The sequence below is a fragment of the Aspergillus steynii genome (assembly GCF_002849105.1).
Source record: "Aspergillus steynii IBT 23096 chromosome Unknown P170scaffold_7, whole genome shotgun sequence".
In the NCBI taxonomy this organism is placed as follows: Eukaryota; Fungi; Ascomycota; class Eurotiomycetes; order Eurotiales; family Aspergillaceae; genus Aspergillus; species Aspergillus steynii.
The window spans coordinates 1590050-1613354 of record NW_020194404.1 but is presented as its reverse complement, the minus strand read 5'-3'; the positions used below and the strand labels follow the sequence as shown (position 1 = coordinate 1613354).

Here is a 23305-nt window from a genome sequence, read left to right as displayed (position 1 = left end):
GCCCTGTGTCGCGGGCTCATCGAGATGGCCTCGTGCGGCGCTTCCTCTCATTGCTGTTCACACATTGCATCATGCCACTATTCCCCGAAGGAACGGGGTTACAGGCCGAGATGGGAGTCCAACCCGATTCAACTGCCGCGGCGAGCATCGTGTCTCCATCGCGAGAGATGCAGGTGAAGAATCGTCGCAAACGATACCTAGACGCGCATCCCGAGTATTTCTCGGCTGATCTCGAGCTTGCTGGTCCGCTCGCTCTCTCCTAGTTTCTTTCCTTGGCAACTGATCGAGCTGTCAGTTGCAAGGAAGTAGAGCTTCTCAGGCTAATCTCCCAGCTTTGCAGACCCGTTGCTGTACGATCGCCTAATCCGCCGATTCCAGACCCCGGCCGAGAGAGAGGCCGAAGGACGCGCCAAAGGGTTCTCGGGGGTGCTTCAAGCGGACTTGTGTCGCTCCGAGGCCAAGTTCGATGCCCTATCACATCCAGACCCCCATGCCATGTTCAGCTATACCCGCGGACCGAACGGGGAGATCCTTGCTGAGGAGCGGGACGAGATTCCCTCGAGCCAAGAAGAGGGGCAGAAGCTGTGGCAATGGGAGATGACATTGCGGTTCCTTCGTGGGGAGGACGAAGATTTCGACTATGCAACTGTCGACGATAACGATGAATATGACGATTGGAATGAGGAGCAGGAGCGATACTTCGAGGACGAGGAACCGGAATGGATGGTGGACCGGGCCAATGAAGGGGATGTCAGGTCCCAGCTCCAGGGAGAGACAGGCATCCAGGATTTCTGAAGTCAGTGGAATGCAGAGATACTCCCTTCTGCCTTACACTGCTTCTACCACGGCTTCATAGGAGTGACAACAGCCTATGTTTCTCATAGCCGCAAGCTCCTAATCCAGCGCAAGTCGCTTTGAGCATGCTGCTGTTGGCGATTACTAAGAATTGGGCTCGACAAGGCGTGCCGGAATTTCATTGCCACTCAGTAATGTATTCAGGGCCCCTGTTTTTGTTCCACCGTCTTACTTGCGGTTAGGAATTGACAGCATGCGCTGTATCTCGACGGAGCCCTACTGAGGGGACCTACACTGTGTCGGATACGTCATCTCCGTGGAATGCCATGGAGAAACACCATGCTGGCTTACGGACCATGCCTGCAGGTTTATGTGGTGCATTACCAATATGACAGCTGGCACCGAACAACCGAATGTCATGCCTACCATACCTTCGCAATATGTTCCTGCTGTTCTGCTGTGGGGCCAGAAAGACCAGGGATGGCGACAATTCCATTGTCCTATCTTTAGGGAAATATCTAAGGAGTCTATATCAATCCGGAGACCAACAAAGAAGGACGAGGTGCTTGGGTATAGTTTGGATAAGTGTCGTGCCACAGCTATTAATAGAACATCATGTCTTACAATACATTCATAGGACTTTCTGCTCGATCGTAAGTGCATATAGGTAAAGCCCTTTCTACAGCATGAAAACATTGCCAATCCATATGGCCTCAGGCGTCCTTGATATCGTCACGGAATCTCGGGCCTTACAAGCCGCCATTCCGAAAGGCTGCGGCTTAATTCACCATGACTCAAGTTTGTATAGGGTATGATGAGTGACTGTGGTCATTGAAATCTTGCACCCTAACTCCACGCATTTCGCCTGCCCAGTCTCTCCCTCCCTCTCTTCTTCATTCATCCAGCTGCCTCTCGACCATTCACAAAGTCTTCTTTTCTTCATTTTAATCAATCCCAGCATCCAGCTGGAATTTGCGTTCGCTTATAAGAACATTTGTTATATCCTTTCGCACCTCTTTATACCTCTTTTACTTTAACTTATCCAAATGCCTTCTGCAGCTGCCAAGTCTAGCAGCAGCTTTGCCAGAATGGCTCACAAGCTTCACCTCAAGAGGCTACGGCCTTCAACCCCAAAGCAACGAACCTCTATCCGCAACACTCCAAAACTCAAGGATGAGTTTAGTTCTTCGATAAAGCTCGGCCACGGGGCCTCCGGCACAGTCTACCTCATGTACGAGAGACACAGCCAGAAGCCTCGCGCAGTAAAGGAGGTAGGTAAGGACAGCGACGAAACGAGGGAGGATTACGCAACCCGAGTCTACAAGGAGTTCGAGCTCGCCAGCAAGTTGCATCATCCCAACGTGGTCGAAACCCTCCGGCTCTGTTCTCGCAGCCGTCGCTTGTGCATCGTCATGGAGCACTGTGCCAACGGCGAGGTCTTCGATCAAGTCGAGGGCGAGCATCTCACGGAGAGCGAGAAGCTATGCCTCTTCAAGCAGCTTCTTCACGGTGTGGAGTACCTGCACAGCCAGGGCGTCGCCCACCGCGACATCAAGATGGAGAACCTCCTCCTCAACGAAGCCGGACATCTCAAAATCGCCGACTTCGGACTTTCGACGACTGGGAATCGCGCTTACGGTACCAGCGCCCTCACCAGATGCGTGACCCGATGTGGCACGCCGCATATTACACCGCCCGAGGTCATGAGAAAGACAGGTAAGTCCAACCCCATCCATCCATCCATCCATCCATCTACCCATCACGATGCTGACTTTCTTCCAGCAGGGTTCTATGACGGTCGGGCATACGACGTCTGGTCGTGTGCCATGACCCTGCTGATCATGCTTTCCCCTACCATCGGGCAATGGGAAACCGCCACCCCCAGCGACAGATTTTACGCTCATTACATGAAGAAATGGGCCCCTTACAATAAATCCTTTTGGGACACCCTTCCCGACTGGGTGTCGGACGCCGAAACTCGACATTTCGGCCCCAACTTCTACGCCATTCCGGACCGGCACCTTCGACGTCTCCTGCTCAAAATGCTGCACCCGGACCCTGCCAAACGCCTCACTATCTCCCAGGCGTTGGACCACCCCTTCGTCCGCGGAATAGAGTGCTGCTGCCGCGTGCCAAATAGCAGAGACCAGTGCCCCCCTGCTCGACATTATCACGGACCGCCTGCGCGCTCGCCGAGCCCCTCCCCTGCCCCCTCGCCGAGCCCGGTGCGGTTTCCGTTAAATATCCGCTGGAACGGATGGGGAAGGACCAGAGAAGGTGAGAATGTGTAAGGGTGGGCTTTTTTTTGTCCTTTCTTTCTCGAAAAAAGGAGAAAGAGAGGTTTTTTTTATGCCTCCCTTGGGAGGATTTGGACTAGACTTTTTGTGCCCCTCGAGGGGTCTTTACATGAGCCATGATATATGGCGTTTTATATTCATTTTGGCTTATTTCAAGAGCTTGGATACGACACTTGGATTTCCGACTATATGACATCTATGGAGTTTTGGGAGGATTCTTGGACCGGCACTGACTGACTTGCACTTCTCATTCACTACAAACATCTAAAGCAAGCAAGCCAGCAGGCCAATATTTCATGACTCAAGGACAATCTTTTTTTGTTCCACACCCCGTGGATTTGCTTTGTATCTTGTCCTTGGTCGACTTTTTTTTTTCTTTTTTTTTTTTTTTTAGGAAAATAAAAACACATTAATTTCTATTAGTTACCCAATCACGTAGTTCAGGTAGAAACAAAGCAACCCACATCTACATCTACACAGGGCCTCGATAGCGGGGTAATTCGCTGAGGTGCAAGGTGCGATGATGCTCCATTACAAAAGAAATCCGTCGAAATGACGGAGTCTCAGGGTTGTGCTATATCGACGATGACTCACAGAATAAGGTTTAAAACAAGTCTTAACACCAAATTAAAAAACAAAACATTGAAGATAAGGTTCTGGGTAGATCCCCCGGAATACGGCCAATGTCAGATCCGACCAGATCCGACCAGCTCCGTTCAGTTCGTGACATTCATGCCCTTCAGGATCTCGATGGCGTTTTCTTTTAGCTTGAATTTCTGGACCTTCCCGCTTGCTGTCTTGGGGAATGTGTCCGATGGAGCAAGGAAGAAGATGTATTTCGGGACTAGGATCGACGGAGGTAAAGTTGGATTATTAGCTTTTTCAGTTCTAGTTCCGAGCGTCTGAAAGTCCGAGAGTGAATCCAATTTCGGAAAGGCAGGGCAGCTTACCCAGATGATTGCTCAGACGCTCGCCAACCCATTTCTTGATTTTCTCGCCGGACGTCGCCTCGTCGGTTTGGCTGCGCGGGATGATGAATGCCGCTACGGCCTCGCCGTATCGCTCGTCGGGAACCCCCACCACCGATACATCTAGTACCTCGGGGTACGTGAGCAGGCAGTTCTCGACTTCCAGGGGGTGGATGTTCTCGCCGCCACGGATGATCAGGTCTTTGATTCGCCCGGTGATGGCGATGTAGCCGTCTTCCGAGAGGGTGGCTTCGTCGCCGGTCTTGGGGGTGTTAGTAGATTTTCCTGTTGGGGGGTGGGCAGGATCAAAGCATCAGGAACTCACCAGCATCCATGTCTTCCCCTGCTCGTCTTTAACCATCACCTCGGACGTTCGTTGCGCATCGTTCCAGTACCCTTTCATCAGGAGGTATCCGCTGACGGCTAACTGGCCGGGCACGTTGACGGGAAGGGTTTGGTTGGGGTCCGTAGGGCTTGTGACTTTGGCTTCGACATGCGGCATGAGTCGACCGACCGTGTTGATGCGTTTGTCGATGGGGTCGTCCGTTGTAGTCATGGCCGAGACGGGGCTGGTCTCCGTCATTCCGTAGCAGATGGTCAGCTCGGTGAGATTGAGGACTCGGTGTAGCTTCTTCATAAGCTCGGCGGGGATGCTGCTGCCGGCGGCGATACCGGTGCGAAGATACTCGAATCCTTCAGAGGATACTTCCCCGTCTTCGAGGAGTTTGAGTTCCTCGAGAAACATGGTCGGAACGCCGTAGAGCGCGGTGCATTTCTCCTCTTGGACGGCAGTGAGGGCAGCCCTTGCGTTGAAGGATTCGGTGGGAAAGACGATTGCGGACCCATGCGTCGCGGTGGCCATGTATCCTAGGACGGATCCGAAGCAGTGGAAGAGTGGTGGAGGACAGCAGACGACGTCCTGGGGGGTCAGGCGCATTCGATCGCCAATCTGGGATCCGTTGTTGAGGATGGAGCGGTGGGTAAGACAGGCTGCTTTGGGCATGGCGGTGGTGCCGGATGTGAATTGTATGTTGACGATGTCGTGGGGCGAGAGGTTCTGAGGCGGGAGGGGTCTGATGTCTGCAGTAGCGGAGGATACGATGGATGAGTAGGGAGTGAGGGACCTATATTCGGAGCCGTCGACTCGACCGTCGGAGTTGTTCACGAAGATGACATGTTGGAGCGAGGGGATTACCTCGGACTCTAGCTTTGCCGAGTTGAGATCTCGAACTAGGTGCTCGAGAAGGGGGATGTTGCTTCGTGGTTGTTTCCGTGGGAGATTGGATTCAGCGCTGACTATGAAATGGCTTGTATCAAGGTGATTCAACGCCGATGCTACTTGTGTCGAGTTGAAAGAAGGATTTATGGGGACCTATAATAGAAGATTAGGAAGCGTGTGGAAGATTTACACGTGCACAAGACTTACGAGAATGGCTCCAAGTTTGAAGAGTGCATAAGTTGCCTATGTCACGGTGGTTAGACATATCTGAGAGGCTAGCGAGAGCTAGGTTTGATCATACAATAGCATGTTCCATGGAATTCCCTAACATTACTGCAACGCGGTGCCCTTTGCGGACGCCCACGGACTCTAGGCCTCGCGCAAGGGCATTGCTCCTGGCATCTAGAGCTGCGTAGGTTGCTCTGTCATTTTGATGCTTTGAAATGACACTGGGCGACGGGATTAGCTACGCGTTGAGCTTAATTGAAGCGGAGGAACCGACGCTGTTCTATCGCCAAACGACCGGACAATGTTGGAGAAATGCTCCCCGACTGTAGATTCCAACAATGGGGGCTTGTTTCACGGGTAACATTCAAGGGTCAGCGAGGATAGATTGAGTTGAATAGTCCTTAGAGAATACCTCTGACGGTCCCCGAGCATAGCTCTGTGTCAATAAGCTGCGCCGGCTGGGAGCGAGTAAAGGCCTCACCAAGTGGCCTCCACCTCGACATCTCCCCAATTGGCGTTGTACAGGGAGCATTCCCAATTGATATGTGTGAGGGACGTGTGTTGGAATATTGTGCCACATGCACCAGGACAGTCACGCTGTCATGAGTTCAAGTAGAGATTGTTTGCAGCTTGATGAGGTCGAGTGGGATGCTATCCCTTGCTTCCCATGTATATCCGATGGCGTCAGAGGACAGGGATGGGCGGTATAGATGCCGGGGAACTGCCAATGCTCGGCCACACGCAGGGAAGATCGAGCCTGGCTGAGGGTCGTACGGAAATTGGAATGGAATTGGAGGCAACAGGGAGAGAACAAGTCTGAATTGAATTGCGTTGAGCTGCGCCGAAGAAAATGCCCTGTTTGGCTTCCCCGCACGTGCAGCGGTGCGGGGGTGTTGCATTGCCGAGTTTCTCTTCTCTTCTTTCCTCGATTAACTTCATCTCGATCGACATTACTTGCATTCCTACTCGATGGTGCCTTAACTAAGTTATCTATACCTACCGTAGTAGGTCCTTTCCCTCGTTTGGTTCCGAGCGCTTCTTCTCACTGGGTTCCCGTTAGCCTGCCTGCCATTGTCGCCTTTGGGCTTGGCTCTCATCCCTCCCCGGGCTTCCTTTGCGTCCTTTGCGTTCTTTGCATGCTTTGCATTCTTTGCGTTCTTTGCTTCCTTTGCTTCCTTTGCCTCTTTTCTTTTCTTTGCCTTCTCTTCCTTTGCCTTTGCCTTCTCTGCCTTCTCTGTCCTTGCCTTCTCTGCCCTTTCCCTTGCCTTTGCTGCCCTCGCTGCCTTGCGTGCCTTTTTTACTGAAACGCAGTCGACCTCCCCGCACACGCAGTCCCGGTCAGCGTTTAGCCAATAGCCTTCTCCATAATGGATGGTGATTTCCTCGAAGATGGAGATGTCCCGGAGCGCTTCTACCGTCATCCGCAGTCGATTCCCAATAGTCCGAGTCGCGAACTCGGTACTGGGGTTACAGGAGTGATTGATGAATCGAGTCCAATTCCCTTTCAACTGGCTCGATATAGATGCGGTCACCTTTTCGCTGGGGATGTCTTGAAGATAGAGACCATAAGTGTCGTCACCGCATTCAGCGCGCACGATATCTCCCACGTACTCCGCCAGAAGCTCCCCTTTCTTGAAGTTAGCCAACGCTCGAACTCCGACTCCCTTGCCGGGATACTCGACCAGCTCGACCAGGCCTGCTACAAGAGAACCCGGTGAGCATTTACAGCGCTCGCTCGACCCGCATATTTTGCAATCGCCATGTTCCTCCTCGCGGACACTGGGGTCTTCCATGTATTGACCGTCCCTGATCCAACCCTCCGGGTCAAATATACACTCCTCAATGTTTTCTTGCAGTCGACCTTGATAAGTTGGCCTGCGCAGTACACCGCCCATCGTCCGCACAAAGTGGTGGGGATGCTCTCTTCCAATACGCTTATTATTGAACCACGTCAAGTGTTGTGTGAGCTCATTGATGGGGTGGTTCGAGTACCGAAGCAACAGACCACGCCAGTCCAGATTCCGCGTCCGAGCGAAGAAGACCAGACTTTCAGAATTATCCTGAGTTAAAGCAATTAACTTTTTCCACAGGTCGCGATCCATCTCTAACAAGCAGGCTCTGCGAAAAGCTTCCGTATACGCACAGATCGCCAGAACCCTCCACCCGACATTGTGGACAAAACGCGCGATGTTCCTCACCTCACGCACTTGCTTCTCGGCGGGACTCAGCGCGTTCATCTTGTAGTCGACCGCCATGCGCACCAGGTTCCGTGCCTCGTCACACTGGGATTGGTAGTATGGGAGATACCTCATGTCATTGTTCTGCCACATAACACCTTGAAGAAAGCATAGATTATTGATATCCCAGTAGATCGCAGCGACGATGTCGGAAGCGCGCCGAGAAAGCTTGATTTTCGGCTTCTCAATCCTCAAATTGAGATAGATCTTCGGCCTTTTGACCCTGGGCATCAGCTCGGCGATGTCTGGCAACTCTGACAACTCACTGGCACTGCGTTTGCTGCTGGACTTGCTGCTGGACTCCTCGCCTTCCGAATTCTGGGGTTCCATGGTTGCTGTAGTAGGGGTATAGAGTCAACTTTGTGTTCGTTAGGAAATGTCTCCGGAAGATGAAGCTTGGTGTGGTTTTTGTCAAGTTACGAGACCTGGGTTATATATTTTGCATCTACGTTTCCTATCTTACTAGGAAACTGAGAGGGTGGTAAACGGTTTTGATTGTTTCATTCAATGAACACAAAGCCCTTTGATCGTCTCTTTTGTGCATTCCTTACGCCAAGAGAAGGGTCTTCATTGTAGAAGGGCTGATAATGGGGAAGATTCAAAGAGCATGTGTATAACCCATGGATTGAAGATATCGGTATCCTCTTTGTCTGGGGGCAGTCATATTGCTATACAACGCGCCTTTGACATGTTTCATGGTTTGGATAACAAACACCTATGTTTGCGCTAGCCAGAACAACGAAAAGGGAAACAATGGCAATTCCGTTCAAAAAGATACTCTTTTTGGTATTGGGGCAATGATCTTTGAGAACTAGAAAGTCTTTGGGGTCTATCTGGTTGCTCGAAGGTGCTTTCAAATTACCAATTTAGCAATAGTTGGCAAGTGATAGTTGCCAGGCTTATGGTGTCTAGTTGAGCCAGGTCTATAGTCTGACCTTGTATGTCAACATTCAGCAGAGACCTATGACTTAGTTTATCGCTAAGAGGGAGTCAAAATCTGTTTATATATATTCCGCATGTGAGTATACCCAAGAGGTTATTATATGTTAGACTTGGCTAAGCTTTGCAGAGCCTCATATGTTCATAGTTCGGCCTGGTACTGGCTACTCCTTAACCTCGATACTGCCTGAGCAAGGAGGTATACTCCGTACTCCGTAGAAAGATGGACCTGAGAAACCTGGCGGTCAAGGCAGCTACCGCGAGAGCCTGATCTTCGAGGCCGACCGCCGGCAGCCAATCAGATCAACGGACCGACCCTCGTATTGGGGCCGAAACATGTGACTCAACGGGGCGTCGGGGACCCAAAGAGGCTTAGCGGCGAGCGTCGGGATCCGCTTGGGGAAAAGCGCGGAGGAGGGCTCGTTCAACCCCGTCAGATTCAGGCATCTCTCGATCTATCGTTGTCTCTTCCTCCTTTTTCTTCCCCAGGACTGCCTGATCTCGTCGCTCTCCTTAGTCACTTCTGTGCCTGCTTCCAACGTCTGGCCTCGGGCTCAACGCTTGTCAAGATACTCCCGTTCCTTCTCGGCTGGATTCGACTAGATTGTCTTACAAATTCCAAAGACAACCCTCGACTCTACTAGTCCCTGATCCGGAATAGCACCGTTGGCTCCAGATCACTTCCCCTCGATACTCTACCCTTATATATATACATTTTTCGTTCGGTGAAACCCAATCGCTCTTTTTATATCATGTCCGCCGACAAATTGCTGTATCAGATGGATCTCTCGTCGCACCAGAACGAATGGTACGACTTTGACAACTTTTTCGAGTTCCCGTCCGGTGATCTCGATAGTAATTCCACCTCCGTCGACTCGGTCTCCCCCAAGGACTTCGAGCTGGGTTACTCCGAGGCGGATGCAACCAATTGGAACTCCAACCTCGGCGCCTGCTCCCAGGCGCCATTCCCGGAGTTGGTTGATTACGAGAACCCATTCGGAGAGTACACCCTCGGCACCGAACCCATTGCGAACCCTAACGAGATCCTGCAACTGCCCTCGTCATCAGAGGCCGAAGGGCTCGTGGGATCAACCTACGATTCCACGTGGTCGCCTGATTTCCCAGGCCACGATGAGCAGTTCTACTCGACCATTCGCCAGATGGTAGAGTCCCAGGCCGCGACGGATGCGGGCTACTCCTCCAAAAAGGAGAAGCGCATAGAGGCATCCATAGCGCTGCATATGCAGCGTCTTCAAGATGTGTCTCTGCCCGACCTAGATCTATTCTCGGACTCGAACACGTCATTCCCTTCTCCATGCTGGTCGGAGACTGCTCGACCAAATGCTTCTGTTGACGGGAGCCCGGCGACCACCCTCCTGTCCGAGCCGACCAGCAAATCCCCTACACCTCCCTCGACATCAGATGCCGCCGCTGGAGGGATGGAGCTTGTATTGGACTTGAATATGAACACAGCGGCAAACGTTCCTAAGAAGCAAAAGCCTCGGTCGCGGGCCCAGAAAGAGAACTACATCAAGGCGCGGAAGTATGGCGCTTGCGAGAAGCATAGAAAACAACACAAAAGAGTATGTCTCGTATGTTGAGGCAGCGTGTCGATAGATTCGCTAACCTGGTTATAGTGCAACTGCCTTGAAGTCAATATTTCCCGTGTCGATATGGCTGGGTCACTTCTTTCTACTACACCTGAAGTGCTTCGACCGGCCAAGTACGCTCAACAGCTTCACGTTCGCGGCCAGGACCACGACAGACTTGTTCTGCAAACGAGAATGAGGCAGAGCAACACTCAACAGAGTGTACAGTCGGCATCTCTCGTGGATCGCAATGATCCTAGCCCCGTCGTCTCGTCACCGGAATCTAGCACCACGAGACACTCGCCATGCCATGCACAGCGCCCTGTTAGCTCTTCCGACCTAGGAAGAACGCTGCAGGTACGGTCGCCCGTCCTGGAAATTATACCCAGGCGCAACGTTGGACATGTCTCGTCGACGGGACTACCGGCAACCCAAACGGTACAAGAATCACCCACGGCAAGCTTCAGCCAGCACACGAGCCGGATCCGACGACTTGCCAACCGCGGGTCTCCCGAGTTAGGCGCGGTTATACATGGACACGACCACGACCAGCTTCTCAGCCAAGGACTCCTGCAGAGATGGCGTACACGACCAACAACCAGAACGGGCCAAGAGTCGGTGCAACCACAGACTGTACAGCACACGCCAGGTTCGAGAGTTTCGAGCAACGATGGACTGGCTGTTCAATGGCGTCTGCCCGTCCTATCTGTCTGCGCGGGACTATACAACACCGTCCTTGCATTCTCCCAGTTCTGGCAAAAGTCGGCATCGGTCACCTCATGGGCAGGAAATCTTCTCGAAAGATTTCTTGTCGTCTCTTCCAAGCAATTTTGGCATGTACGGAAGGGATGGGGACTGAATTAGCCCGGCGTTCTGGTCTGAGTTTAGGTCTAGTGTATTTGAGCGTGCTCTCTGCTGTGTTCATGGCTGTTTGATTTGTCCTGTTATTTAGCGTGTTTCAAATTTTCTGTTATCAATATCCTTGCGAAAAGAATGTTTGATTTAGGTAGTGATAATTCATTTGGTATACTATATGATTTGATTATAAGATCTCTGGCTCTATTAGTAGCACAACATACCTCGGGCGTATACAAATCCCTCCATAACAGCGGATAACCAGACCCGCGAGATCACCGCAAGCAGCAGCCACCATCTGGACAACCCCGCGACGCAAAACCAAACACTTTTTTTAACTCTGTCATTTATCTATCCATCCTATCTACACTTCCATCCCTTTACGATGTCTGAGCAGTGCATCGAATAATTAATATTGCTTCGAGTTCCTCCGACCGACCCCACCTGTGCCCCTCCACCAATCAAGGCCCAACATGGCGACATTCCCCTTTTCCTCGCAACGACCTCGCTATCGAGTTCTCGACTCTGGCTCGAGAGATCGTTCTCACCTTGTAGTCCACTACTGTAACCGATTTCTCCGAATCACCGTTGTCATGTAAGCCTTTCTATCCTTGATTGAGTAGGATACCTGCACAATGCTACAAAAGACCAAGTTAGCTGACACCAAGCCGAAGTCCCATCCTCCTCGTACTCACCATCCTCGTGGCCGGTCTATTCATCATGGCCGAAGCTCGTTCAGCCGAGTCTCATCTCGAGTTTTCCACGGTTCCGGGGTTCTTCTTGCAGGATGATCCGGAGACCGACCCGGATACGTTTGACTATGTGAGTTGCTCCGTCCCCTCCGCACATATAAACATGCTCGCGATTGCATACAGGGTATTGATAACCAGTAAAGGTCGCATCCAATTTCGGCCTCATAAATAGAGCCTACGACACAGACCCGGAGTTTGACCCGGAGGGCCAAAAGACGCAATGGCAGCGTCTCGCCCACCACATTGACGTGCTCAACGAGAACAGCGGGCCCGAGACAAGCTACAAGCTTCTCTTCCTCGGACGGCACGGCGAGGGGTTTCATAACGTTGCGGAACAGAAGTACGGGACGGAGTTATGGGATGTATGTGCCTTCTTCCCTTCATCTCTCCCCTATCCTCCTTTCTGTATGCCATGCTAACAAACAAAGTGCTACTGGTCTCTCCAAGACGGCGACGAAAACGGCACCTGGGTCGACTCGAGACTCACCAAGCTGGGCGAGTCGCAAGCCGAGACCGCCCACCGCGCTTGGATCACGCAGATCGAGGCCGGCATCCCGTCGCCACAGTCGTACTACGCGAGTCCGTTGAACCGGTGCCTCGCGACGGCGAGCATCACGTTCAAGGGGACCGGGTTGCCGCTGACGGAGCCGTTCCGGCCGCTGCTTAAAGAGGTACGTTATGTTTGGCACCTCGTGCTCTCCTCTCTTCTCTGACCCCCTGCTCGGGATGAGCCACAAAGAAAGAAACAACTAACGAGTCATCCAGCTCCTCCGCGAAACCATTGGCCTGCACACCTGCGACTCGCGATCCAGCAAATCCGCCATAGCGGCCGAATACCCGCTAGTCCGATTCGAGGAGGGCTTCGCCGAAGAAGACCCCCTGTACTCGTCCTCGCTGCGGGAGAGCGATTCGGCGCGCGACGTCCGCTTCCGGGACCTCTTCCAGGACATCTTCAGCCACGACGGGAACACGTATCTCTCGCTGACGGCGCACTCGGGGGCCATCACGAGTATGTTGCAGGTTGTGCGGCATCGGAAGTTTGCGCTGGCTACCGGGGGCGTTATTCCGGTGTTGGTGAGGGCGGAGAGGGTGGCTGGTCCCCTGCCAGTGTGGGAGGTTGACGATTGGACGGGGAAGCCGGAGTGTAAGGGGGATCCGATGGATAGGGGGTTGTGGGGGCAGGGGGTTTAAATTGCCCCGTATGATATTAGGGGGGTCAGAGTCCTGACGGAGGATTACTGTCTTAAGATGGTAATGATGTGATGTTATTCCGATATTGTACATTGCCCGCTCACCCTTCATCCAGTATTTTCATTCGTGCCGACCGTCCGGAAGTACATGCGTACTCGAGAGCAGTCGACACGGACCGATTGAAGTCTCCAAACCAAAGCCAATCAGATGCAAAGAAATATAAAGGTCACAGACGCTGATATTCGCCAGATGGAGAATTTCCGAACGGTCTAAAAGACGGAAACTTGCAAAAGAGAAAGAACAGAGATGATACATAGACAACGCCGAACGATATGAAACAAAATTAACCGTAACTCGGACCTGCATTTAAGGTCCGAGGAAGAGAAGAAGGAGAAAAGGACGATAATCGAGGTGAAGGTTTACCAGCTGTAGTACTGGTTCTGGGCGCTGATCTTCCGGTCCGGAAGCTGAGTCCAGAGTTGAGTCTTGCGCTTGCGCTGCGACTCGGCCTCGCGGACTTGCCATTCCCGGATGCGCGTCTTCTCTTCCTTCAGCACCACGGACAGGGAGGTGTACGGCGGACGCATCAGGTTGATCTGGCCGCGGGCGCGGTGGTCGTAGTCGTAACCGTACGGACCGCGGTTCACCCAGGCCTGTTCGATGTAGATGGAGGTGGGGTCGGTGATGGTCTTGCGCTCGCCCGACTTGAGGGTGATGGTGGTGCCCTTCTTCGACGGCGAGGCAGCACCGGCAGCCTCGGCCTCGGCCTCAGCCTCAGCGCCCAGACCCATACCGGAGCGGACGACGGCGACGTTTTTCGCGTGCTTCAGATGCTCCAGGACGTCCTTGGCGGCCTTCTTCTTGCTGAAGCGCATCTGCAGCATCGCCTCGTCGATGTTCTTGCCGGCGATCTGCCGGGCCAGGGGGCCCAGCTTCTTGACGGAGGTCTTGAACCAATGCGACTTGGAGGTGGACTCGCGCTCCGTGCGCATGATCTGTTCGGTCTTGCTGATGCGGCCCCGGCGGCGGATCTCACGGATGACCATCTTGCGTTCCCAGTGGATGCGGGCGTTGGGACGCGGGTCCAACACCGTCTGCATGTTCTCGCGGTTCCGGCGGTCCACGGCGTAGGTGTATTCTCCCTCCTCTTCGCCCTCGGTGGGCTGGGCTGCCCTCTTGCGAGCCGGCGTGCGGCCGGTGGCAATCAGCTTGGGCGAGGCTTCGTCCTCGGCGAAGATGGAGTCGGCACTCAGCGAACCCTCGCGTTTGGGCGGAGCGTTGGTGCGGCGGGTGATCTTGGGCTTTTCAGACTTCCCGCCGAAGAAGAAGTTCTTGATGGACGACAGGGCCCCGCCCTTCTGAGGTGGTTCGGAGGAGTTATTGGAGCCATTGGGTCCGTCTTCTTGGGCTCGACGAGGGACGGTATACGTGAGGGTGCGGCGAGGGAGGTAGGTGACGCCGGTGCGGGCTGTTCAGGATGGCATCAACAGCGGTCCTTTCAAGGACAAGGGAAGGGGGAATGGAAGCTTACCAGAGCGGATCAGGTGCCCGTACGGGTTCAGAGCACCCATTGAGGCCATGGCGAAAAGAGCAGCAGGCGCGAGGCTGTAGTCGGGAACGGGGACGAACTCGGCGGATCTGTTGATGAGGAGGAAAAAAGTGTCGGCAAGACTTGGCCCTGCGCAGGTGGTCGTTGTCGGCCGCCGGACCCAGCGACCTTGCACCAGCCACAGGTGAGCGCCACAGCACGCGCCACAGGGACATCACCTGCTTTCCCATCTCGGCTGCGTCCCGTGATCAGGTGGCTCCGCTGCCGCATGCCGCTTCCCGCCAATCAGAGGCGCAGACGGTCCTGCACGATTACCTCATTGTCGCCCGGGAAGGCCGCCTTAAACCCTTTCCAGCCCTACTCTGTACGCCAGTCCTCGATGGGAGCAGGGAAACAGCAACAGTCTGACGAACGGACCGGATGTCGGCGACCCGGAATGAAGCTGGCGAGGCGCCTGGATGTCATGGACTCTCGTGGCCGAGCAGCGACACGCTCTGGCAGAGGCCCCTGGAGGAGTAACGGACCCGCCAGGCAGAGCCAGGCACGGATGGCAGACACTCGGGTACCAGGGCGAACAATAAGGACCAGAAGAAAACTGCGTCATCGGGGAGCGTCGGACAGTTTGACTTCTGAGGATTACTCCGGAGGCAGGAAAAAGAAAAGAAAAAACGAATAAAAACAGCTGGAGCGCAGAGAGTTTTCATGTCGAGTAGCAGAATATTAATATTATATAACAATCCAGCCGAGTAATCCAGACTGATAGCCTCTTCCATTCCCCGGAGTGGAAGGTGCTCTTTCTCTGTCGCTTTCTCTGTCGCTTTCTCTTCTCTCTTCTCTTCCTCTCTTCTGCCATCTCCACCGTCGATCCACTGCCATCTCGTCAACCTCTCACCTTTTCCTCTTCCCTTTTCCCTTTCCCCCTCCCAGCCCTTCAGGGACTCCCGCGTGTTACTTTCGCGCTTCCTTCCTGGCCCGTCAGTTTTTTATTTCATTTTTTATCCATTCCCCATCTGGTAGGTCGACTTTCTTTCTTCCTCCGTCGTCGCCGGCTTCTTGTATCACCGTCTAACGAGCTTCCGCAGCTCCCACCCCGGTTGACCTGGATAGCTTGTTTTCCGCCCCCCTCATTTTTCTCTTCTTCCTCTTCCTTTCCGGTGCTCTCATCGCCCGGTGTCTCCCTCCGTCTCTCCGTCACCCATCTCTTCAGTTGGGTTGATTGATTTCATTCAAGAAAAAGAAAAAAAAAGAATTCTCTTCTTTTGATTATTTAGAAGAATTTTTCTCTTCTTTTTTTCGATCCCCCGATTAACAACTGTTGATCTCTTCCTTTTTTCATCCGCATTTTTTTTTTCTCTTCCCTCTTGCTTTGCCCTTTCCACTCGCGAGATACGGAGTGCCGGCTGTGACCTCATCTTAACCTTCTCTGGTCGGAGGCGTTCCTCTTCCCAGGAACAAGCGCCTGAAAAAGAATCAAACAACATCCCCGGTTCCAGAGTCTGGATAGACTTGCGCGGCCGGGGGCAGGAATGGACTCGCTGATGAGGAAATCTACGGCTGTTCTATAATCTGGACCTCTTTTTTATCCCCTTTACATTCCTGTCGACTCATTCTCGAGACCAGCGCCTTGCTGCCAATCTTAGATCGATCATTTTTCACCTAATCGTTCCCCCCTGGTTAGACTCGCGCAAAAAACAGTCTCGATGATGGACATCAACTCCCTCCTCTCGCCGCAGGATTCAAATTCGCAATCCGGGCGCTCCACTCCCTCCGTTGCTCCTCCCGTTGCGTCGGTTCCCTCCACCGCGGCGGCTCAAAAACCCTTACGCAAGAATCGCACCGGCACGTCGAAACAGGGCATGACATCCTCGCCGTTGGCGCAGCACGTTTACGCCCCGACAAATATCCCCGACCCCTCGCCTCCCTCCGTCAGTCCCACCGTCGGCCCCAACATGGGTGGTGGGAATGGAACCCCTCCGGCCGCAGACCTGCCTCCTTCCCGGCAACCGTCGACCCCGGGCATGGATACGCTGGCCGACTTGGCCTCCATGCAACACCATCAGCCCCAACGATCCAACGCCCCCATGCTGCGAAGCACCGAATCCTACGTCAGCCAACTCTCTCCGTCGACGATGTACCCCAATGTTGGTTCGATCAATCATAACACCCCGACGCCGCGCTCGTCGTTCGACATCGCCATGTCCGCCGATGGCCCCAGGGAAAGTGCCCGGAGGAATTATGTCGATACGTCGTTGGTGCCGAATGCGCAGCGCCTGGCGACCGAGTTATTCGTCCAGATCCAAGAGAACCCGCAGTCCTACGATGCGCACGTCAATTTCGTGCGACTCCTACACGCCGGGTTCGTCAACCACGTCTATCCGCCCAATAATCCCGACATTCATGGCGACCCCCGGAAGTATGACCTACTGAAGGATATGAGGACGGCCCGGGAGGAGATGGATAAGCTCTTCGCGATGGGCGAAGACCTGTGGGCTGAGTGGATTCAGGACGAGAGCATGCTGGCCCAAAGCGTCGACGAGCGCATCGCGGTGATGGAGCTCTGTCAGCGATCCATCGAGGAGGAATATGGCAGCACAAAACTGTGGAGTATCTACGGGGAATGGGTGTTGTATCTTTATAACTCTGCCCATGGCGACGCCAGCCAGAGCCATTGGACGGACGAGGATCGGCTCGTCGGTCGCGAGGTCTTCTCTTGGCAGTCCGTTCTCGACGTCTTCCAAAGAGGCGCCGAGGCGACTCGGTGGAGAATCAATGACAGCCAACTCGTCTGGGATCGGCTGCTGGAACTTCGCGTGCGGGATTTGGCGCGCAACCCTTCCCAGGAGAAGCTGGGACACGTGCGAAGCCTGTTCGACATCCGACTGCAGACGCCGCACGCCACCTGGGACCAGACCTTCCAGGCTTTCTCCGGGTTCGTTTCGACCTACTACAACGCCAGCTACGAGGGCATCATGGCAGAAACCGCCGAGCGATATGCCACGCCCAGCAAGGAGAAGTACGCCGCCCGCGAGGAGTTCGAAATCAAGCTGCGCAATGTCGCCGAGTCGGGCAACATGGGCATCGAGTGGACTATGTACACCGAATACATCGACTGGGAGATCAGTCGCAACCGCCGAAAACGTCACTCGAACTTCGATCTGGTGAACGCCCTCTACCAGCGCGCGGTGCTGCGATTCCCCACCGACGCCAGCATGTGGGAGGACTTTGTCATGTTCCTCATTGACGAGGCCATGCACGGGAACACCAACACAACCACCATATCCACGCTCGACCGGGCCACTCGCCATTGCCCCTGCTCCGGCACGCTCTGGTCGCAGTACCTGATCAGCTCGGAACGAGAGGGCCAATCTTTCTCCAAGATCGCGGACATCAAACACAAGGCCACCAGCACCGGACTTCTCGACGTCGGTGGCATGGAGGAGGTGCTCAAGGTGCACACCGCCTGGTGCAGCTACCTGCGCCGACGCGCCTTCATGTCGGACTCGACCGACGAGGATCTGGACGTGGCGGAGGTCGGCATCCGCTCCGCCATCGAGAGCGTGCAGGAGCTTGGGGAGAAGAAGTACGGGCGGTCCTACCAAGGCGACCCGCTCTTCCGCCTGGAACGCATCTACATCCGGTATCTGAGCGAAAGTGGCAGTTGGGACAGCGCTCGGGAGACGTTCAAGGGCCTGGTCGGACGCCGGGGCAACAGCTACGAATTCTGGCTGACCTACTACGAATGGGAGCTGATCTCCTGGAGCAAATTTGTCCAGGGCGAGGCGACCGTCGATGCCGCTCGCCGCACCCCCAACCCCAGCTACGCCACGGCCGTGCTGAAGCAGGCGATCAAGCGGACGGATCTCGACTGGCCGGAGAAGATCATGCAGACCTACATCGCTCATTGCGAAGACTACGAGGACTCGGACGAATTGCAGCTGGCGATCCTGGAGACCCGCAAAGCGATGCGCGCCATTACCGCGCGACGCGAAAAAGAGGCTCGGGAGGTGGTCGCTCAGCAGCAACAAGCCCAGCAGGCTGCGGCTGCCGAGATGGCCACGCACGCCGAGAAGCGTAAGCGAGACGATGAAGCCAACGCCAATGGTCTTCCCACGAAGAAGCCCCGAGCGGACGAGCCGCCGGTGGTCGTCGTTCCCACCACCGAGGCGGAGCCCGCCGCAGCACCGCCGCGGGATCGCGAGAATGCCACCGTGGTGGTCAAGAACCTGCCTCGCGGAATCACGGAGCATAAGGTCCGGCAATTCTTCCGTCACGTAAGTTCTTTGTCCATTGATTTACATTTATGGGTAGCTAATGTTTTCGTAGTGCGGAGCAATCAACGGTCTGCAGATGTTTCCGGGCGAAGGCGGAAACTCGGAGGTCGCCATAATCGAGTTCAACTCGAAAGATGAGGCCATGGTTGCTCAAACCCGGGACCAGAAATTGATCGATGAAAACACCATTGAAGTGCAGGTTGGATCCGTCTCGACGCTGTTCGTCACCAACTTCCCGCCGACTGCCGACGAGAAATACATTCGCGATCTGTTCTGTGAGGTGGGTCCCTTTATTCTTCCTGCGGAATGGCTGGTTAACTTTTTGACAGTTCGGCGAGATCATCGATATCCGGTTCCCGTCGCTCAAATATAACACCCATCGCCGGTTCTGCTACGTGCAGTTCCGCGAGTCCGACCAGGCATATCGTGCCACGAGGATGGACGGGACGACGGTGGGCAAGAACCTCCAGCTAGTGGCCAAGATCTCCGACCCCTCGCGTAAGCAGGACCGATCCGGCCCTATGTACGAGGGACGGGAGGTGCACGTGTCGAACGTGGACTGGAAGGCCGGCGAAGGTGATTTGAAGGAGCTATTCTCGAAGTACGGGACCGTGGAGCTGGTCCGGATTCCGCGCAAGGTTGACGGCGGAAGCAAGGGGTTTGGCTATGTCGTATTCTCCTCTCAGGTAAGGACTCCTGCAGACAGGTCTGTGGCAATAGTACTAACCAGATGGCTTTACAGGAAGAAGCTACGGCGGCGCTTGCGATGCACGAACAGGAGTTTCGATCGCGGCCGCTCCACGTGAAGTTATCCGCTCCCCAAGGTGCTAAGCGAAGTGCGACGACTATCGTGTCTCGCGTTGGGAAATCCCAATCACCCGCCGCCACCGAGGCCAACGGCACGAAACAGCAGTCTGGCGAGGTGGATGAACGCGCAGCACGCACGCTCGGTCTGATGAACGTCCCGGATACGGTCAACGACGCACGCATCCGGAGTCTCGCCGAGCCCTACGGCAAGCTGGTCAAGATCATTCTTCGACCGGACCACCAAGGGGCCATCGTGGAGTTCGCCGACGTGAACCATGCCGGCAAGGCGTCCTTGGAGCTCGAGGGCCACGAGATCGCGCCGGGTCGGAAGCTGCACGTGGGAACGGTGACGGAGATGTTGCGACAGTCGGCAGAGAGAAAGTCCAGCGGCGCTCCTGCCAGCCAGCCGAAAGGAAGCAAGGCCGGGGGATTTCTGGCCGCCAGTGCACCCGTCCGACGACCGCCGCAGCCCGGGGCGCGTGGCGGCAAGCGTGGAGGATTAGGAGTGAAGCGCGGCGAGAAAACGACGACGACGACCAGCACGACGACGACGATGACGACCGACAGCGGGCCTACGAAAAAGAGCAACGATGACTTCCGTGCGATGATCCAGCGGAATCCAGCGGAGTGAAAGCATCCGGCGCAACAATTGGAATGCATGCATGGCAGATCTTCCGGCGTTTCCCCTGCGATCGCTTTTTATTTCTATTGACATGACTTTTTGCTTTGACTTTGATTTGTCTTTTCCTTTGTATCTCGATCTCTGGCGGGTGCCGTGATTTTTTCTATTCTTTTGGCCTGCCCCCCAAGTGTATTATCAAGTTGCGGGATTGAAGTGTAGAGTATATTTCTGTATCTTTTTGATCTTCGGACGGAATTGAATGATTGTCCTTGACCTGCGTGGACGTGCAAGTGTAGACATCGACGGTACCTGCGGCCAGCGCGACCGCCGTATGGGCCGACAAGTCGCTGGAATGATCGGCCGGGGTCACCCTCCTTCGCGCATTCTTCGACTTCCCCTCGTCTGCTCTCGGATCCTCTGATCCCATCCTCCTCTTCTGCTCTGCTGCCTCTTCTCTTCTCTCCTCCCCCGGGTTTCTTCCCTCGGATCTTCCCGTTCCATCCATGGTTTCCCAGCCCCTGGACCGATTGAACGGGCAACTGCTTGTGTAAGATTGACTGATCAACTGGACCGCCTCCTGGGTTGGCTCTTCTCCCTCCTGCCTCCCGACGGCGTCTTTTTTTCTCGGTCGGGTTTTTACTTGTTTCTCTTATCCTGGGCGGTTGGCCTGCTTTCTTCATTATCCTTAATCCCCTCCGGTCTGTGGCCGACATCCTGTTGCCTGACCAAGTCCGACGCAACTCCGCCGCCACCGCTGTCGTCATCACTGCCCACCACCAACATGGATTTCCATCTGGTGCCTCGCGGCGAGGATCGCAACTACACGGGCTTTTTGACCAAGACCATTGTGTATACGGCCACTTTGGTGGTATTTATCGCCTGTAAGCGCCTAGTTCGCCTCTCAGTCCCATCGTCCCTACGCTAACGGAAGCTTCGGTCGCCAGCATTCGGACTGTCGATCTCCTCCATCGTCATCCCCAAATGGGTCAGTTATCATAGTGAACATGTATGGCTCCTCTCGCCCGGTCGTCCCAGCTCGCAGGGTCTAACAATGCTCTGCAGCCCCGCTTCCACTACTCGTACGGCCTCCACCGCCGCTGCTCCTCCCTGTCCGATACCTGCGAGAGCTTCCCGCAGCGCGAAGACTGCCATGGCGAGGACCGCTACTTCTGCTCGATGTGGCGCTCCGTCGGCTTTCTGATGTCGTTTGCCATCGTGCTGGAGGGCATGAGCATCGTCGCCTACGTCATCGTCCTGGCGGGCGGCAAACAACTGCGCGAGTCGGGGTGGAAGATCCTCAGCTTGCTGATTGTGTTGTCGGCGGTGGTGCAGGCCGCCAGTATGTCGATTGTCGTATGTTTCCTTTCACCTTCTCCCTCTTCAAGTGGTACTGACGAAGATAGGCGTATCTGTTCGACAACGAAGGCCGGTTCTTCGTCGGCTGGCGCCTGGACGAATCGTGGATCTACTGCACCGTCAGCTGGGTGGTCAGTCTGGCGTGTGCCGGTGCGCTGGTGATTGCGGCGCGCGTGCTGCCGTCCGAGGGAGGATACGAATTGATTCCCGACCATTCTTAAGCTCGGATATGGAGAATATGCGATGGACGAAGGACGATGGCTGAGGGTATTTTTTCGAAATGCTGCTGCACTACGTTCTATTGATTGACTAATGTGATCTGCTTTTGTGACTGTTCTTGATTTCAGGGCATGTATATAGCGCTCTTTCTAGAGTCATGATTAATGGTAATGCGATATTGATTCTCTTCATCTCTTCTCTGTAGGAATGGCATACACCCACTCCTCCAACGCCGGCAGAATCTCAATATCTGGAAACCGCAGCTCCTTTCCCCGTCGAGCCTCCTGCAGATGCCCCTTCAACTGATCCAGCATGCTCCGGACCTCTGCAAATGTCCTCCCCTCGCCCAGATGATGCCTCAACCAGTCGGGGACCGGCGCATGGTGGATGGCCGGTGCCTTGCGCTTCTTCTGGGGTCTTTTGCCCTTGCCCTTGCTCTTGCTCTTCCTCTTCGTCGAGAGCTTCTTGCCTTTCCCCTTCCCCTTCTCTTTCTCTCCCTCCCCATCATCTCCCTCTCCATCTCCATCTCCATCCCCTCCCCCAAAAGCAGAAGTAGAGCTAGTAGATCCAGAATGAACCAAAGCCCTCTTCCTCAACACCACCTGAAACCCCCTGACCCCTCCCCACACCTCCATCCGATCCAGCGCCAGGCGGACCAGCTCGACCTGCGCGACGGGCCAGTTCGGCGCGCGGTACCGCGCCCGCTGGTAGTGTTTGCGGCAGTAGTGCGGCCAGATGTGTGTCGGGACCAGTCTTGTGGAGGTTTTGTTGCGGCCGAAGATGTGGGAGATGAGTTTTCGGGGGTGCGGTGGGGTTGTATTTGGACTTGGACTTGGACTTGGGGTTGAGGTTGAAGTTGAGGAGGAGGAGGAGGGTTCGAGGTGGGTGGTACAGGGGTTGGTGAATTCGCAGGGGGGGATGGGTTGAGGAGGAGGCATTTTTGTTATTGTTGAGAGGTTAGGTTGAAATGGAGGTGGTTTTGGTTAAGGATAGAGGAGGGTTAGTTGGTGTTGGTGGTGTTGAGTTGAGGAGACTGATTAGAGTGAGTGTAGATAGATGGGAAGGTAGAATAGATGGATTGAAGAAGATGAAGAATAGGATGAGGATAGGAGGAAGAGCAGTATATATGTCGCTTGTGGAGTGATTGATTCTAGCTGTTCTTTATTGAAGTCTAAAGGCCCATAACCAACTATACGATCAGCTTGTCAATAGCATCATGAGAGAATAAGGAATAGGGAATAGACAAAGGAACAGAGTTCGTAGAGTATGTGAATATAACCTAGAAGGGTGATGTGTGTCCAATAGAACGAGAAGAGCCTCTATTGTCTTACATCCACATACCAGCTTGTTGAACATGACCATAGGCCCTCTCCTACTGCGAGATGCGATATACTCTATACAAACACTGAAC

General features: G+C 54.4%; 11 protein-coding genes across 11 annotated transcripts; 6 read left to right on the top strand and 5 right to left on the bottom strand.

Annotated features, from left to right (window-relative positions):
• Window positions 1-71: 71 nt before the first annotated feature.
• Window positions 72-795, top strand: P170DRAFT_429032 (uncharacterized protein; the record flags this gene model as incomplete). Its single annotated transcript, XM_024847871.1, has 2 exons — window positions 72-243; window positions 341-795. The coding sequence occupies 2 exons, from the start codon at window positions 72-74 to the stop codon at window positions 793-795; spliced, it is 627 nt and encodes a 208-aa protein (XP_024701156.1).
• Window positions 796-933: 138 nt separating this feature from the next.
• P170DRAFT_253690 (uncharacterized protein) lies at window positions 934-1666 on the bottom strand. The gene has a single exon (XM_024843037.1). It carries the CDS (start codon window positions 1489-1491, stop codon window positions 1072-1074), a length of 420 nt encoding a protein of 139 aa, XP_024701155.1. The 5' UTR covers window positions 1492-1666; the 3' UTR covers window positions 934-1071.
• A 217-nt stretch (window positions 1667-1883) lies between these two features.
• On the top strand, window positions 1884-3086 carry P170DRAFT_478786 (putative serine/threonine protein kinase; the record flags this gene model as incomplete). The annotated part of the gene is made up of 2 exons (XM_024853592.1): window positions 1884-2511; window positions 2581-3086. The coding sequence occupies 2 exons, from the start codon at window positions 1884-1886 to the stop codon at window positions 3084-3086; spliced, it is 1134 nt and encodes a 377-aa protein (XP_024701154.1).
• A 722-nt stretch (window positions 3087-3808) lies between these two features.
• Window positions 3809-6010, bottom strand: P170DRAFT_449446 (putative AMP-binding enzyme; the record flags this gene model as incomplete). Its single annotated transcript, XM_024851043.1, has 7 exons — window positions 3809-3936; window positions 4043-4322; window positions 4386-5432; window positions 5487-5522; window positions 5581-5728; window positions 5782-5852; window positions 5927-6010. The coding sequence occupies 7 exons, from the start codon at window positions 6008-6010 to the stop codon at window positions 3809-3811; spliced, it is 1794 nt and encodes a 597-aa protein (XP_024701153.1).
• A 450-nt stretch (window positions 6011-6460) lies between these two features.
• On the bottom strand, window positions 6461-7975 carry P170DRAFT_414450 (SET domain protein; the record flags this gene model as incomplete). Its single annotated transcript, XM_024847017.1, has 1 exon — window positions 6461-7975. One exon carries the CDS (start codon window positions 7973-7975, stop codon window positions 6494-6496), a length of 1482 nt encoding a protein of 493 aa, XP_024701152.1. The 3' UTR covers window positions 6461-6493.
• A 1168-nt stretch (window positions 7976-9143) lies between these two features.
• Window positions 9144-11224, top strand: P170DRAFT_512466 (uncharacterized protein). Its single transcript, XM_024854994.1, has 2 exons — window positions 9144-10266; window positions 10321-11224. The coding sequence occupies exons 1-2, from the start codon at window positions 9436-9438 to the stop codon at window positions 11134-11136; spliced, it is 1647 nt and encodes a 548-aa protein (XP_024701151.1). The 5' UTR covers window positions 9144-9435; the 3' UTR covers window positions 11137-11224.
• A 203-nt stretch (window positions 11225-11427) lies between these two features.
• On the top strand, window positions 11428-13028 carry P170DRAFT_390073 (histidine phosphatase family protein; the record flags this gene model as incomplete). Its single annotated transcript, XM_024845890.1, has 5 exons — window positions 11428-11722; window positions 11802-11949; window positions 12023-12241; window positions 12308-12550; window positions 12645-13028. Coding segments are annotated over exons 1-5 (1116 nt in total), but the record flags the coding sequence as incomplete, so codon positions are not given.
• A 461-nt stretch (window positions 13029-13489) lies between these two features.
• On the bottom strand, window positions 13490-14650 carry P170DRAFT_449442 (mitochondrial 54S ribosomal protein uL22m; the record flags this gene model as incomplete). The annotated part of the gene is made up of 2 exons (XM_024851042.1): window positions 13490-14538; window positions 14602-14650. 2 exons carry the CDS (start codon window positions 14648-14650, stop codon window positions 13490-13492), a joined length of 1098 nt encoding a protein of 365 aa, XP_024701149.1.
• Window positions 14651-16322: 1672 nt separating this feature from the next.
• On the top strand, window positions 16323-20328 carry P170DRAFT_364180 (U6 snRNP complex subunit PRP24; the record flags this gene model as incomplete). The annotated part of the gene is made up of 4 exons (XM_024844629.1): window positions 16323-18890; window positions 18943-19170; window positions 19220-19576; window positions 19633-20328. 4 exons carry the CDS (start codon window positions 16323-16325, stop codon window positions 20326-20328), a joined length of 3849 nt encoding a protein of 1282 aa, XP_024701148.1.
• A 367-nt stretch (window positions 20329-20695) lies between these two features.
• On the top strand, window positions 20696-22085 carry P170DRAFT_439547 (uncharacterized protein). The gene is made up of 4 exons (XM_024849866.1): window positions 20696-21200; window positions 21264-21325; window positions 21382-21672; window positions 21723-22085. Exons 1-4 carry the CDS (start codon window positions 21101-21103, stop codon window positions 21894-21896), a joined length of 627 nt encoding a protein of 208 aa, XP_024701147.1. The 5' UTR covers window positions 20696-21100; the 3' UTR covers window positions 21897-22085.
• Window positions 22083-22832, bottom strand: P170DRAFT_467047 (putative pathogenicity factor; the record flags this gene model as incomplete). The annotated part of the gene is made up of 1 exon (XM_024852452.1): window positions 22083-22832. The coding sequence occupies one exon, from the start codon at window positions 22830-22832 to the stop codon at window positions 22083-22085; it is 750 nt and encodes a 249-aa protein (XP_024701146.1).
• Between the last annotated feature and the right edge of the window lie 473 nt (window positions 22833-23305).

Coding starts and splice junctions, on each gene's coding strand:
- P170DRAFT_253690 (XM_024843037.1), bottom strand. CDS start 1,491: ATGTTTTCATGCTGTAGAAAGGGCTTTACCTATATGCACTTACGATCG.
- P170DRAFT_439547 (XM_024849866.1), top strand. CDS start 21,101: ATGGATTTCCATCTGGTGCCTCGCGGCGAGGATCGCAACTACACGGGC. Junction 21,326..21,381: donor TCAGTTATCATAGTGAACAT/GTATGGCTCCTC, acceptor AATGCTCTGCAG/CCCCGCTTCCACTACTCGTA. Junction 21,673..21,722: donor CCGCCAGTATGTCGATTGTC/GTATGTTTCCTT, acceptor TGACGAAGATAG/GCGTATCTGTTCGACAACGA.
- P170DRAFT_512466 (XM_024854994.1), top strand. CDS start 9,436: ATGTCCGCCGACAAATTGCTGTATCAGATGGATCTCTCGTCGCACCAG. Junction 10,267..10,320: donor ATAGAAAACAACACAAAAGA/GTATGTCTCGTA, acceptor ACCTGGTTATAG/TGCAACTGCCTTGAAGTCAA.